Source organism: Microtus oregoni, unplaced genomic scaffold (genome assembly GCF_018167655.1).
Source record: "Microtus oregoni isolate MIOR12 unplaced genomic scaffold, Mior012 000023F_ref0000262, whole genome shotgun sequence".
In the NCBI taxonomy this organism is placed as follows: Eukaryota; Metazoa; Chordata; class Mammalia; order Rodentia; family Cricetidae; genus Microtus; species Microtus oregoni.
The window spans coordinates 4,980,479-4,994,802 of NW_024543082.1; the positions used below are offsets into that span (position 1 = coordinate 4,980,479).

A 14,324-nucleotide genomic window follows, 5' to 3' on the forward strand; every position below is an offset into this window, starting at 1 on the left:
TGTGTTACTTTGTCTACCTAAAACACCTGATGATCTAATAAAGAGCTGAACAACCAATAGCGAGGCAGGAGAAAGGATATGTGGACCTGGCAGGCAGAGAGAATAAACAGGAGGAAAAAAATCTGAGAAAAGGAAGATCTAGGGGCAAAAAAAATGGGGGTGCCAGCCACCCACCCAGCCACCCACCCAGCCACCCACCCAGCTACCCAGCCACCCACCCAGCTACCCAGCCACCCACCCAGCCACCCACCCAGCCACCCACCCAGCCACCCACCCAGCCAGAGCAAGAGTGAGAGTAAGATTACAGAAGTAAGAAAAGGGAAAAGCCCAGCGGCAAAAGGAAGCCGGGATAATTTAAGAAGAGCTGGCTATAAACAAGCCAAGCTAAGGCCGGGCATTTATAAGTAATAAGCCTCTGTGTGTGATTTATTTGGGAGCTGGGGGGGGCGGGGCCCCAAAAGAGTAAAGAGCCAAAGAGTAAAAACAACAATGGCAAACAGTAGAGACTCAAGAATGACATGAGGAACACACAGAGGAAGGGCAGGGAGCAGCGATATCACAGGGTGACAGGAGATGGCCAAGGATAGGAAACAGAGTGTTAAGAGAGATGAGCCGGGTTTGGGACAAAGAGGTGAGCTGGACAGGCTGAAAGAAGGCATCAGAAGGCGACACACAGCATCTAGCCTAAACCCTCTCACCCTGAAGCCTGGAGCCGGCCACATACAAGGCTCTTCTGACAGCAGCTGTCTGGGTCTGGGTTTACCCCTACCTTTGGGGAGTCTATTGTGAATCTGAACTGCCGAGGCCTGTGTGTCAAACAGCAGCCAACGAGGCCCCCTTCCCTGTCCTGAGTTAAGGACCTGGAGAGAGGGCCACGCTCAGGATATTTACGACCAACCCTGACACTTTCTTCACCCACCCTGCTCTGTTCAGCAAATCCTCTGATCACCTTCCCATCATCAACAACAACAACAATCGGTGCAGGAACTTATTAGCTTTGGCTGCCGTGTGACCTCCCCAGGCCCCATCCAGTCTGGCAGCCAAAACCTAGGCCATGGGAGAGTCCCAGAAATGAAGCCTCAGCTCCCCTTCAGCAGCAAAGCGCCACGCTAAACAATGTGGGTGGTGGAACCTGGGACTGGGAACACAGGAACACCCAGTCTCTTCCTTGGGGTGGTCCTGCAGCCTAGCTCAGCTTGCAGGGATGGAATTCGCCCATCTCTATCCCAGGCTTCCATGTTGCAGACTATATAACCCTCTTCCTCAGGTTATAGGACACTGCCTAAGGTCCTCAACTCTCCCCTGCCTCCTACACACTCTGTCATGGAGATGGAACAAGATGTGGCTCCCTTCCTATCAAATCTCTCCCAACCTCCCTTCTCCCCGTCTCTCTCCACCTGTCTCTGCCTGCTCCGTCCCATCAGAAAAGCTTGCCTCCTGAAGGCAAGGCCATGCCTTCATTCACAGCTGCTCCTTAGGGTCACCAGAGGAGCTGGCACACGGCGGCATTCAAACAATAACTTGACCTGACAGGTGAATTAGCGGAATGAGAGATGAATGTAAGATGCTATCTTGGAGCTGCTAGGACAGGGCCCTGAACTTCTGGCTTCCTGGGCACCAGGAATCCTGCCAGGTGACAAATCCCAAGGGGGCCCCCTCAGCTCTCTGCCCTCTCTCCCGACAATCCTGTCTCTTAGCGTGTCTAAGTATGCATGTGCGCGGGTACTAATTGTGCGGCTCAGACAGTCAAAGTCGTAAGAGTTCAGGAAGGGAAGAAAATTACCCATTCTCCTTAGCACTTAAAAGGATCTGAGTTGAGAGATTAAGAACAATTAATTGATCCACTGCCTCCCTCCCTCCTGCAGCTCGTGACTGAGACTCTAGGGGAAAAGGAGACAAAGGCAGAGAAATGAGCTTTGCCAGAAGTCCCAGAGAGCCAGGCTCTCCTCTGACTGGCAGGAACTACACACCAGTCTGCCAGGAGGCATCACGGCCATACACCACCCCCTCTCTACTTTATTTTCTCCTCCACCTTCGCTACAAAGAACGAGGAGGGAAAGATCTTGGAGGCCTCTGCACATCCCATACCCTGCACCCCAAGAGACAGGTACAAGTGGGGACGAGGTTGCCAGTCTAGGGTGGCTGCTGCGGGGTACAGAGTGCTTAAACTCCGAGGAGTCAGATCCAGGACTGAGAGCGGGGTGAGAGTAAGGAAAGACGGAGAAGATGCGGAGGGCTAAGAGGAGGAGCTACTGGGTCTTTCTAGACCTGCGGCCTGAGCCTGTCCTAGGAGATGGCTTCTCAGCTGGCTAGCATACGGCTTCCAGACCTGGCGCCACCACCAGCAGGTAGGACCTTCAGGGAAGCCTGAGCTGTAAAACACAGGACAGGATGACAGTGGCTGCTCGGTGCCAAACAAGGACAGAGTGTGACTGGAAGATATGAGGAGGAGACAGCTGAGAGCAGTCCTGGAGAAGTTAAACCTTAAGTCCCTGAAGGGATGCTAGCAGAACGATGCCCGGTTGGCTAGTCTCCTTGGTGCCTACCTCTGAAGTAGGCGACGAGGTATGCGTTGGATACTGCGGTAAGAGGCCTGTGGCCTCTCCTTTCTGGTGGTAAAGGCCCCCTTCTCCTCCTACCTGTCTGGACCAGCATCTATCTAAGGCGGCAGTTCTCAACCTGCAGGTCACAACCCCTCTGGGGGCTGAACGACCCTTTCACAGGGGTCGCATATCAGATATTTACATTATAATCCATAACGGTTGAAAAATATAGTTATGAAGTAGCAGTGGAAATAATTTTACAGTTGGGGTCACCCCAGAATAAGGGGCTGTATTAAAGGGCCACAGCATTAGGAAGGTTGAGAACCACTGGTCTAAGGCTTTGCTTCTCAGTTGGAACTTATTCCTCAAATGCATGCCATATGCCAGAAGATATCTAAAGCCACAGAACAAGCAAGATGCTTCTTAGGGGAGTCTATTTTCTCTCATGGGAAGTAACATTTGCCTTGCTTAGGCAAGAAGGAGGAAACGCAAAATTCAAATTAATTCTTAGAAGAAAACATAAGACCTCAAAATACATTACACCTGTCCTGGCAGGCCCCTAATCTTGCATCTGGGGAGCCATTACTGCTTCAGGGAAATCAAGCAGATGGGAAAAGGGAAGGAAGGGAATATGGTTAGGCAGTGGCCTTGCACTCCAGGGAAAGCAAGCAGCCAGCAGCTGAGGGGAGCTCTGCTCACAGAACTAGTGTACCAGGCCTGGTTCAGCCTCCTAGATGGCAGTACCACACAGGCCCATTCCAGTGCCACACCAGGGAGCTACCAACGCCATCACACGTGGCCCAGTGCATAGCCACCCCCAGTCTGCCAAGCAACTGTAGAGGTCAGAGCTGGGAGAGAGTGGGAAAAAGGAGAACTGGAACTTCTGCAGACAGAATCCATGTGCTCAAGAGATAGCCAGGGACTCGGGGAAAAGTCAGTAGACAGACACATGAGGGTCAGCAGGTGTGCATATGGAAAAGACAGGGCAAGAGACAGAAAACCAAAGAAAACTTAGAGACATCTTTGGGAGAATAAAGAAGAAAAGAAGACCAACGAACTGCAGTAGCAGAGACTCGGCTCCTCTCTGGGAGTAAACTGCAAAGGAAGAGAAAGGAACATGTCAGGGGGGAGAGGGGACCCCAAACTGTGAGGAAGCCCCACAAACCAGACTCTAGCACTGGAAGGCACATGCCTACCAGACAGTTAAGCACAGCATGCTGGCAGCTTTGGGAATTCTCTGAAGCAGATCATTGAGGGACAGGAGCAATCTGGAAGGTCCTGCTGCTCAGGTCACACATGTCAGACTGCAGTCCAGAAAGCCAAACGTCCCACAGTACAAACTCAAAGCCAGGCCCCCTGCCCTGCAGCCGTACAAAACCCACTACATGCCATGGCTGGCCTCCAACACACTCCTCCTGCCTCAGAGGGCTGAGTACTGGGATTACAGATGGGTGCCACCATGTCAAGCTCGCTTCACACATCTTGAGAGCAAGTAAAGCAAGGATGGTCATTTAAAAAAGAAAAAAAGAAACCTTACCAAACAAACAAATGTCCATTCCCCCCCATATCCAGCTAGGTGAGAAATGATGGTAACAGAACAGCACCTCCCATTTAAACCCTGTTTCGATTCTAGAACTTTCACTTATCTCTTCTTCACTACAGAAACTGGGAAAAGACAGAACATGCAGCCTTTTCACGTTTTGCAGATAAGGAAACAGACTTAGGTTAAATGGCTCCCCTCAGTCACGGGGCTAGGAACTGGAGTGCCTGGTCCTCCAGCCTGGAGTCCTCCTATGTCCCAGACTGTGTCTGTCACTCCACACACCTACAAAGATGACCCAACACTGTAGCAGCATCTTCTCTTTCCCCGTTCCCTTTAAAGAGGAAAATCTCAGTGGCCTGGTCCTTGTTGACCCTCCTGGTTACCCCAGCAAAACCACAGCACTCCCATTCTGGCTGCCATCTACTGATGGCATGGCAGGAAGTAGTCTAGCTGGGGAGACTGAGATGGAACCTTAGCAGAACTTACTGTGTGGTGGCTAGCTGACCATCTGTTGCTTCCTAGCAGGAGGAGAAAAAAGAAACACTGGTTCCAGGCCACTTCCTCCTTCCTCCGCAGACAGTACCAGAAAACCACTCCACACACTCCTGTCAATAATGTGAGGGTCTCATCCCAAGCTCAGGGACACAGACAGGTGGCCTGTGAGACTAAGCTGATTTCTAGAATGCCATGGAGTCCCCATGGTTAAGTGCCTTTAGGATTCACAGGAAGAGGAATGAGAGGGCAGACGCCAGCTCATCTCTTGGGATCTCTTTGTGGTCCCTGAGATCTATCACTCAGGGTGGCTTACAGGGACCAGAAGCCATCAGTCAGCAGTATTTTGCCTCTGATCCTAAACCCAGACCCAAATCCACCTACTTGGCTAAACTCCACTAAAGCTCTTTAACGTTTGGGACTGTACTTCCTCTTACAAAAATAAATCTGATAAACCGAGAGGCACTGTTAGACCAGTCCTGCCTCTTGAACAAGGAACCTCTTCAGGGCTCTAACCTACCTCTGCCTAGAGTTTAATTCTAGCATATCAACGTCACAGGATTCTCCCACTGGCGCTAGCCCCAGACACTAAGACTGTAAATTAGTCCTAATCCCTAATCTAATCTCCCTTTACCCATTGATCCCAGGCCCCACTAGCTCAGGTATCCTGCTCTGGAGGTTCCATAGCCCCTCTGAAAGCAGTTTGCTCATCCTCACAGACAGTACTTGGGAGCTAAGAAGCAGGGAGCTCAGGCAGGAAAAGCCAGGGCACGAGCAGTGCATGGCCATCTCAGGTCTTCGTCCTTTTCCTGAAACTTCACTGCCTCTGCAAAGTTTTCTTGACCTCTCCAGGCCATGTACACAGACTGTCTCTTAGATCTGGAGCCTGTTTAGAGCACGCCTCACTTGGCAGCATCTGCCCTGGCATGATGTCTGCTCCTTCCTCACACACTGAGCTCCTGGAAGGCACAACTATTTATCTGGGAGCCCTCAAAGCACAGAGTAAGTGCTCGGTAATAGCTGATGGGTAAAGCTGGAGGGAAGAGCCGCTACGTCGAAGCCCTTCTGCTCACTCCTGGCACCCGTGACCCTCTTAAGGATGCTCCAGCAGCTTGGCAGAACTGCTGTCATCTTCAGATATGGAAATTCCAAAGTGTCCTGTCTCCTCTGATAGATTCTGTCATTTGCCCAGTTCCATAGAGCACTGTCGGTAAAATGGAGGTGACAGAAGCACCTGAAAGATGGGAGTACTGTCAACCCAACTGCAAACTACAGTTAACCAGTGGCTAAGACCCAGTGAGCAGCCATTTCTGCTCAGCCAGTGTCGCATGAATCTAGACGCATGAAGCTAGACACACGCATCCACGCACACACCTCAATGCATGACTCTCCTGTGCTGTTCTCTCTCCCCTCTGCAGCTTACAAATCAGTGTGGACCAACACTCCGCTTCCATCTGTCCTTCAGGACTCACTCAGGCGCAGGGCCCACAAACTCAGGCCCAGGCAGTCTAGTCCGGTGGCCAGCTGAGGACACTGTTTGTGCTGTAGGAGTGAGAAGGGCCTGGACTGGGGGCAAAGCTCATGGCTCATGTCTGCAGACCCATCACCAGCCAAGTAAGTGGCCCTGAAAAAAAAAATCACCTGTGCCTAGAATCAAGGCTCCTCTCTTCCAGTAGGGAAGACGCCCTCTGCCTACCGCCCTCTAAGATGATAAATAAGTAATATACAGGACATACGAGAAAGCTCCAGGAAAATGAGAGAAAAAGGGGCAGGGAATGGGAAGACAGGGGCGGGGAGCCAAACCTGTAAGGTACAAGAGATTCCCCGTGTCACCTCAAGGATCTCTCCATCATGCTCTCCCTTGCACCCCAGTCACCAGAACCCCCAGCCCTGCGCCCTGGGTCCCCAGTACATACCCACAGTCCACCCAGCAGATGGTACCCTGTCCTTTCACTGCCTGGGCCACAGTGGACAGTAGCTTGAGATGACTTTCGGCTGCTGCCTCTGAAAAAAATGAAAGATGAAACATTTGAGTCCAAGGGCTCTGGCCCATGGGCAGGGTGGGGTCTGGGCGACAATTCCTGAGTATGCGGCCAGAGCTTCCAGGTAATACCGTTGGACAGCAGGGTCCTGTGGACAAGCTTTTGGATTTCAACTCTGTCGGTCTCTAATGGTCTGCTGCACGGTGCTTACGGCTGGTTTTGACACCTGCACCTGGCAGACTCTTAGTTCCCTCCTCCTTATGATCCCATGAATGTAAGTTTCTCAAAGAGCCCATCAGACAGAGCCCGACAAAAAGCAATCTGCTGCCTTCTCCTGCCCGGAACCCCATGATAAACCCAAGGCCAAGCAGAAATGATATCTGAATTATGTGCCTCTGAGGAGCTGCTCCTCCAGGGTGGAAATGGGAGCTGTTTGTGAACACAAAGCATGCTGAAGCCTTTCACAGAGGCGGACAATAAGCATCGCTTAAGAAACATGCTCGGAGTGGTTGAGAAGAGGCATTCCCAAGAAACCCCAGCCAGGGCAGCAGGAGGCAGCAAACCACTGAAGCAGGGAAGCCATTGTTCCTCTGTGCTCACCACTGGGGCGAAGAGAGGGTATGGATGAAGTAGAAGAAAAATAGGAAGTACCCCGCCATCGAGAGGGGAGAGCTGCTTGGAAGGATGGGAGGAGGAGGGGATGAAATCCAGTTTCTAAGTGCTCAGAAAACCCACTGGAGGCCAGAATCTGGAGCAGTAAGCGCAGGCAAGATGCAGGAGGTGAAGTCATTGCCCAGGCCCTGCCCCCAGCACACTGAGGCAGCATAGGGGCTGTAATTCTGATGAACCGAACAAAGGCGGAGCCAGGTAAGGGGCAAAGCAATGGCTGGATCCTGCCTCAATGGCAGATCTCACTGACCCCAACTTCCCACTCAGGAGGCCTTCTGTCTCAGACCTGGGCTGATTCCAAAGCCCCAACATTGCAGAGATAACTCACTTGATCCCATCCTCTATCTGAGGAAGTGAGGTACAGAGATGACACAGGGGACCAATTCCACCACCAGGAATGGCTGGACTCAAGTGTCATGTCCTCTTATCTCGATGACCTCATTTATAAATGGGATACAAGCAGGGCAGTGGTGGTGTACACCTTTGACCCCAGCACTTGGGAGGCAGAGCAGTTGGATGTCTGTGAGTTCGAGGCCAGCCTGGTCCACAAAGCGAGTTCCAGGACAGCCAGAGCTGTTACACAGAGAAACCCTGTCTTGAAAAACCAAAAATAAAAGTAAATGGGATACTATCTGGCAATCTGCACTGCCTCCCTTGTGGCAAAGGAGCAAATGAACAGGCTCATAAATGGTCCCAATAACAACACCTGCCCCTGAGAAGACCCAGGAGTTTACAAGGGGGTTACCCCAAGCCCAACCTTCACAAGAAACAAGTTTCCTTTGGTCTCAGTTTCCCTACTCACAGAAAAACATGGTCACACATTGGGCTCCCAACAGGAAACTTGGTGAAAGTACATCCAGACCTTCAGAAGCAGCAAGTGGCAAGAGCAGCCATATGTCGTGAATGCTCAGAGGGCACAGCCTTCAAGAGGGACACACGGTCAAATCATCCATCAGCCCAGAGTGCTAATGAGTGTAGAAGATGAGCTGCCAAGGGGATCTGTGCCCAGAACTGGCCTAGCCACTGGCTGCTGTTCCTCCAGGACACAGAAAACTTGGCATCCTTAGGAGCAGCAAAAACACTTAACTCTGCTGGAACCACATCGACAGCCAGTCTCTTGCCCTTCCCCAAAGTCACTGCCAAGAGCCAAGCAAACTGTCCATTGTACCCTTATCAGGCCAAGGTCAGAGGAGGGGCAGGTGGCTGCTCCCGCCCACAGAGGTTTCTGGGCCTGAACTTAGGCATCCACTCCAAAGTCAGTTTTGTATCTCACCCCACAGCCGAACACCGGGATTCAGGCAACACCAGGACTACTGGCGCAGGTAAATGTCCACAGGCCTGGGACCAGTTCAGCTGGCAACAGGCCAGCCTGGTAGTTAATCAACAGCTCCCATGAAGCCTGCCCTAGCAGGGCTGGACCTGTGGCTGGCGGGGAGTCAAGGTGTTCATCCAGGACTCATACGGTCCTCTGCTGGGCTAGGTAGGGGTCCCAGAGCCTTCTTCTCCCAGGAAGCTCAGAAAAAGGAACTGAAATGACCCCCAGATTGCAAAAGTAACCCAGTGCCCTAGGTAGCCAAAGGAAGTTAGAATACTAATGTCCCTCTGGTCCTCTCTCCCCCTATCCCATCTCCCCCGATAGGTGATCCCCAAGGTCTGGAAGGGTCACTCACCAGATTTTGAGTAAAGCACCAGCACATTATTGCGGGTCCTGAGAAGTTTCTTCAAGTCCTTAGGGTCGGAGATTTTCTCAATGAGTGAAGAGACCTTTGTGGAGGACAGCCAGGCTGGCAGGACAACCTAGAAACCAAGCCACCAAGACCCATGAGTCCAGCTTCTGGCCCTTTCATGCTGCACGCAGATGATCCATCCCAAACATATGTTCTTGCTGGAGGATGGAGCCAAGCAGCCCCTCCCAGAGCACCACACCTGCCTCTATCTCCAGAGATCCCACTTGGCCCCCACCTCACCCTGCCTTCCATGTATGCTGATGAGGGTATCTGGAATATATACATACACAATATAGTGTCGCCCATCAACAAGAACTCTTTGAGAGACCAACGTTTGCATGCAAGGGCACACTGCATCCCTCCTAGAAAACCCCAGGAAGCATGCTCTCTCCCATCCAGGATGGAAAGAATGGGCACGAGGTGAAGGCTTTTTCACTCGGCCAAACAATCACAGAGACCTGGCCAATAGAATAAGCCAAGTATCCCCAAGCTCCCGGGAAGCTGAGGAGCCAGGTGCCTCTGTGGGCAAGATGAAGAGAGGACCGAAAGTAGAGCCGGGTGGTGGGAAAATAGGAGAAAGGAGGAACTGCCAAACAGATGCCCAGGCCTCTTTACAGGAACTGAGTACTTCCTGAATACCACTGACAAAAGGAGAGCCTACAAACAACAGCCCCACCCATGATAGACCAGAGGCAAAAGCCTGCTTGTTCTGGGATATTTGTACACTGTGTGAAGATGGATTGCTGTGACTGGTTTAATAAAAAGCTGAACGTCCAATCGCTAGTCAGGAGAGAATAGGCGGGATTTCCAGGCAGAGACAGGAACTCTGGGAAGAAGAGAGGGAGATATCAGAGACATATGGAGGGAGTTGGACATACAGAATGGAGGAGAGGTGAAGAGCCACATGGCAGAACATAGATTAATAGAAACAGGTTAATTTAAGCTATAAGAGCCCGTTAGAAACAAGCCTAAACTAACGGCCAAGCTGTCATAACTAATAATAAATCTCCATGTCATTATTTGGGGGCTGGCGGTCCAAAGAAAGTGCGACAAGGAAGTCCAACTACATAGTCAGCAGCTCCACTCATGACAGACCAGAGGCAAGTGACTGCTCCCTGCATAGATGGGAGAGCACTGCCTCCAGAGTTCTCGGAAGTGCATCACTGTGCACCCAGCCACACGACCTGCCAATCAGAAAGAGTTATTCACACCAGCTGAAGATATCTCAGATGTGCGAAGTGTACCACTCTTTCTCAGAAAGTCATGGGAACTCATGCTCTTCCAAAACAAAACAAAACAAAAAAAAAAGAAAAAGAAAAAAAGAAAGAAATGAAGAATGAGTGTCACAAAACCTAGGAAACTAAGGTCCCAGCACCAGAGAGAGGCAAGAGAAGTTTCCATGCTGATAGTGAGGAGAGTGCCCAGGCCACTGTCAGCAGGTGTGGTAGTTTGCATAAGGATAGCTCCCATAGACTTACTTATATGTTTAAATGCTTGGTCATTAGGAAATGACACTACTTGACAGGGAATAGGAGATATGCTCTTGTTGGAGTAGGGGTGGCCTCGCTGGAGGAAGTGTGTCACTGGGGGCTAACTTTGAGGTGTCAGAAGTTCATGTCAGACGCAGTGTCTCATTCTCTTCCTGTTGTTTGCTGATCGGGTGTAGAACACTCAGCTACCTCTGCAGCACCATGCCTGCCTGCGTGCCACCATGCCTCCTGCCATGACAATGGACTAAACCTATGAACTGTAAGTCAGCCCCAATTAAATGTTTTCCTTTATACAAGTTGCTGTAGTCATGGTTTCTCTTCACAGCAAAAGCACACTGACTACAACAACAAGCTTCAAAGCAACCAGCAACAAGGACGGAGGTCATAGAGCAAAACCACAGATGCAGAGGCAACTGGAGACCACATGCTATCCTCTTCCACATGGAGAGGAATTTGAATATCTTCCAGGAACATACAAACAAGTCATCTAAATTTCTGATGCGTCCCAAGCCGGTCATGTCATCTCCTCTTCATAGCCCAATGTCTTGAGCTGTGTCTATGCATTGCCCCTCAAAGCTAAGGACCCAGCAACGGCACTCACCCTTTCAGAGGCTCTGTGACTCACTTGTGCCATGGGGGTAATAATGAATGCCTCCCTGGTGGCACAGCTCTGACAGATGGGGTAACTTTTCGAATATGCTTTACAAATCATAAAACACCATAAAGAGCATTCACTAACATAATGTCTAACACCCATGGCCAGCTCAACAGAGGGAAAAGAGAAATGTGCCCATACCCTAGTGATTTCCAATGGAATCTGCCACCAGAATAGGGGTTCCTTCTCCCCAGAGTAAAGCTTCCCAGGAGTCAGGTTCCTTGACAGCCTGAGGACCCAGTGATTTGTACAGACCATCTTCAAAGCTCACAGGAACAGTCCTTCACAGCTGACCACTGCAGGTCACCCCACTGCTCCACAGGGGCTTATGCCCTGAACACCACAAGTCCACGGCTCAGTGCACACAAGTGAGGAAACAACTAGACAGTGTGTTGTAGAAACAGTGACTTGGTACTCTCAGAATAGTCAGGAAACTGCCCTGGTCAGGGACCCTCACCCCCAGATCAACCACCCTGGGCTGGCAGGCACCTGCCAGGCAGCTGATGTGCTGCTTGCCTCGGGGACACGGTGCCCATCGTTGAAACCATAGGAATCTGAATCTCCCACAAACCCTGGCTTCCTTTATATAAACCCAGACAGTCCCTTAGGTCATGCAACCAAGGACCACCTGACAACAAACACACCACTTTCCAGCCACCCACTGAAGCCTATGGCCCAATGTTTACTGACACAGTAGCATTAAGCTTCTCTGGAAATAGCCTGAACAAACTGACTTTGCCCAAAATCCATCACACAAGGAGAAGCTAGGGCTGGCACCGGGCCTCCCTTACACAAGGCTACACAGAAGTCTCTGTGAAGGGTCTATCTTTTCAGTCTTACTGCGGATCCTCACCCTTACTTAAGATTAAGAGTTTTGGAGAGCAAGACGCCCTAACTGCTCATTGGAAAGCTTAATAAACATGACAGCCTACAGATACCAGATACCAACCCTCAGAGAGCATGTCACAAAGTGAGTCCTTGGTGGCTTTACGAGATAAGAGGCCTAGAAAGGGCCATGAAATCCAGGGAGACCCCAGCACAATGGGTGTCCAGAATGGGACTGATGAGGGCAGTTGGTTCCCTGCAGGCCTAGAACTTGACAGTGGTCATGAGGTGTGTCAGGATAGACAATAGACTCATCTACCTGGAACCTTAGGATTGTCAGGATAGGGTGACCAGCTGGGTGACTGACCAGGTAAGGGAAAAAGGTCCATGCAGTCACCTCCAACGACTTCACAGCAAGTGGGAAGAGAAGTCTAAACAGGATGCTCTGCCTCCAAGGATGGAACGCAGCCCAACACGGGAGATGGACCAGCAGTAGAAGGCAGCTTCTTTCTTAGACTGAAGAAGATGGCAGTGGGCTAGGATTTCTGGGGTTGTAGCCAACAGACATGTGAAAAAGCACCCATGAACAACACATGTCCTCCAAACTAGAGGATGAGCCGTGAAGCAACTGAAGTTTCCAAGATCTGGAGCCAGAGAAGGGACAAGGAAGAGCCCAGCCCAGGAAGAAGGACCAAATGATAAGAGCAGCCCCCAAGTGAGACAGACAAGCAGGCCAGGCTATATGGGGAAAGGCTGCTGGTGACATCTGGGAGCATTGGGGGGGGGGGGGGGGACTGCAAACCAGGGTCCTGAGCAATTACACCCAGTGCAGGAGCTGGGTAACACGAGCCAGCAAACAGGTTAGAGGGTTCCCACAGCAGGCAGGGAGCTTTCAGGGGTCTGTGAGCACAGAAGATACGGATTTTGCCAAGAGGCGGGATTTGAGAGCCTGACAGACATAGGAAACCCAATCAGAATGGCCAGACAACAGTGTGGCCATAGTTAAGACTACTAAAGAGAAAGGGATAAAAGGCCTCTGTGAGTCCCAAGGCCTCACCCTCACAGGCACCCACAGGAGCAGCCACCCCTCCCTACCCCGTGAGCCACTGAACATTCCATTTTCTCCTCTGCTCCTTTCATGAACATTTCCAGCAGGCTCCGTCCTTTCCTTAACCCGAAGCTGAAGTGAGTCTGCATTGCCTGGTCCAGAACCAGCAGCAGACCAGTCACAACCCACAAGCACGCCTGACAACAGTATCTACAGCCACAATCACAGCTTTAATGACCCACAGATTATCAGCTCCTCTGCTGTGCCCCAGGGAGGAAAAGGTGGCATTGGAGTGCCCCCAAATCCAGCTGCTTCCCAGCCAGCCCTGACATAGTTCCTCTGCTTGGTGGGCCTTCACACTGGCAGCCAAGCATTCTCGAACTGTACTCACCACTCACTCTGCCCATCTCCCCCTGGGCTGAGACCCCAAAGGATTTCCTGGGAGAGATCAGTGTTTCCCTTTTCTTCTGCAGAGGATCCTCCCCTCCACTGCTAGATTCTTCTTGTACCAGAAAAGTATCACCCCATCCCACCAGAGAAGCACCCTATCCCAATGACGGGTCCCCTTCTACTACCACCAATCCCCTTCACTGGGATGCAAGGCTTCCTTCAGAGCCCTCTGAAACTTCATCCTAGCATAGCTAGGTCAACTGCATGAGACCAAATCCCTTCTCCATCTGCTCCGTCTCTGAGTGGCTCTCCCATCTACGCGGCTGCTTATCTCCCACCACACAGTCCATCCGTTCCTGGGCTTGTCCTCCACCCCCCTCCCTCTGCCACTTTCAGACACCCTGGAAAGAGCCGTGACTCTGGGGTCAGACAGACATGGCACGAATCCAGCTGCCACCATTTACAAGACTCCAGGCTTGTTACTAGACCGCTGAGTGTCATCTCTTGACCCAGAAGTTGAGAGGATAATACCCATGCTCACCTGGTGGCTTGGCTAGAGATTAAATGAGGGAGGAGGGGGACATGAACCTAATGCAATACTTGGCAGACGTAAGTGCATAACAACTGCTAATTGCCTCTGAGTACTATTAATGAGCAAGGACAACAGACACCGGGGACCACCTCTTCCTCCAGGAGGCCTCGTCTGCAATCAGGCAGAGCCACAGGTCCAGGCAGGAAAGCATGCGCACGCACGCACATTCAGCACCAGAAAACCTGGCGTCTTTTGCCATCTGCACAATGACCTACTGCAAAGGTCACACAGCACGATTAGAACCCTGCCAGGTTGGTGTGTGTGGTGACTAGTTTACCGGTAGGGTAAACCCAACAGAGGGCTATACCTCTCCAGACTTCAACACCAGCGAAATAAATGGTCTTCTTGAGGTCCTACCAAACTAGACC

At 51.2% G+C, this 14,324-nt stretch overlaps 1 protein-coding gene across 1 annotated transcript in view; it reads right to left on the bottom strand.

Annotated features, from left to right (window-relative positions):
- Pdia5 (protein disulfide isomerase family A member 5) overlaps positions 1–14,324 on the bottom strand; it is an 89,598-nt gene that overhangs the window by 57,654 nt on the left and 17,620 nt on the right. Inside the window, exons 2-3 of the mRNA XM_041673175.1 lie at positions 8,900–9,026; positions 6,495–6,582 (exon numbers count right to left, since the gene is read on the bottom strand). Of these exons, the coding sequence (XP_041529109.1) occupies positions 6,495–6,582; positions 8,900–9,026 (215 nt within the window). The remainder of the gene's footprint in view (positions 1–6,494; positions 6,583–8,899; positions 9,027–14,324) is intronic.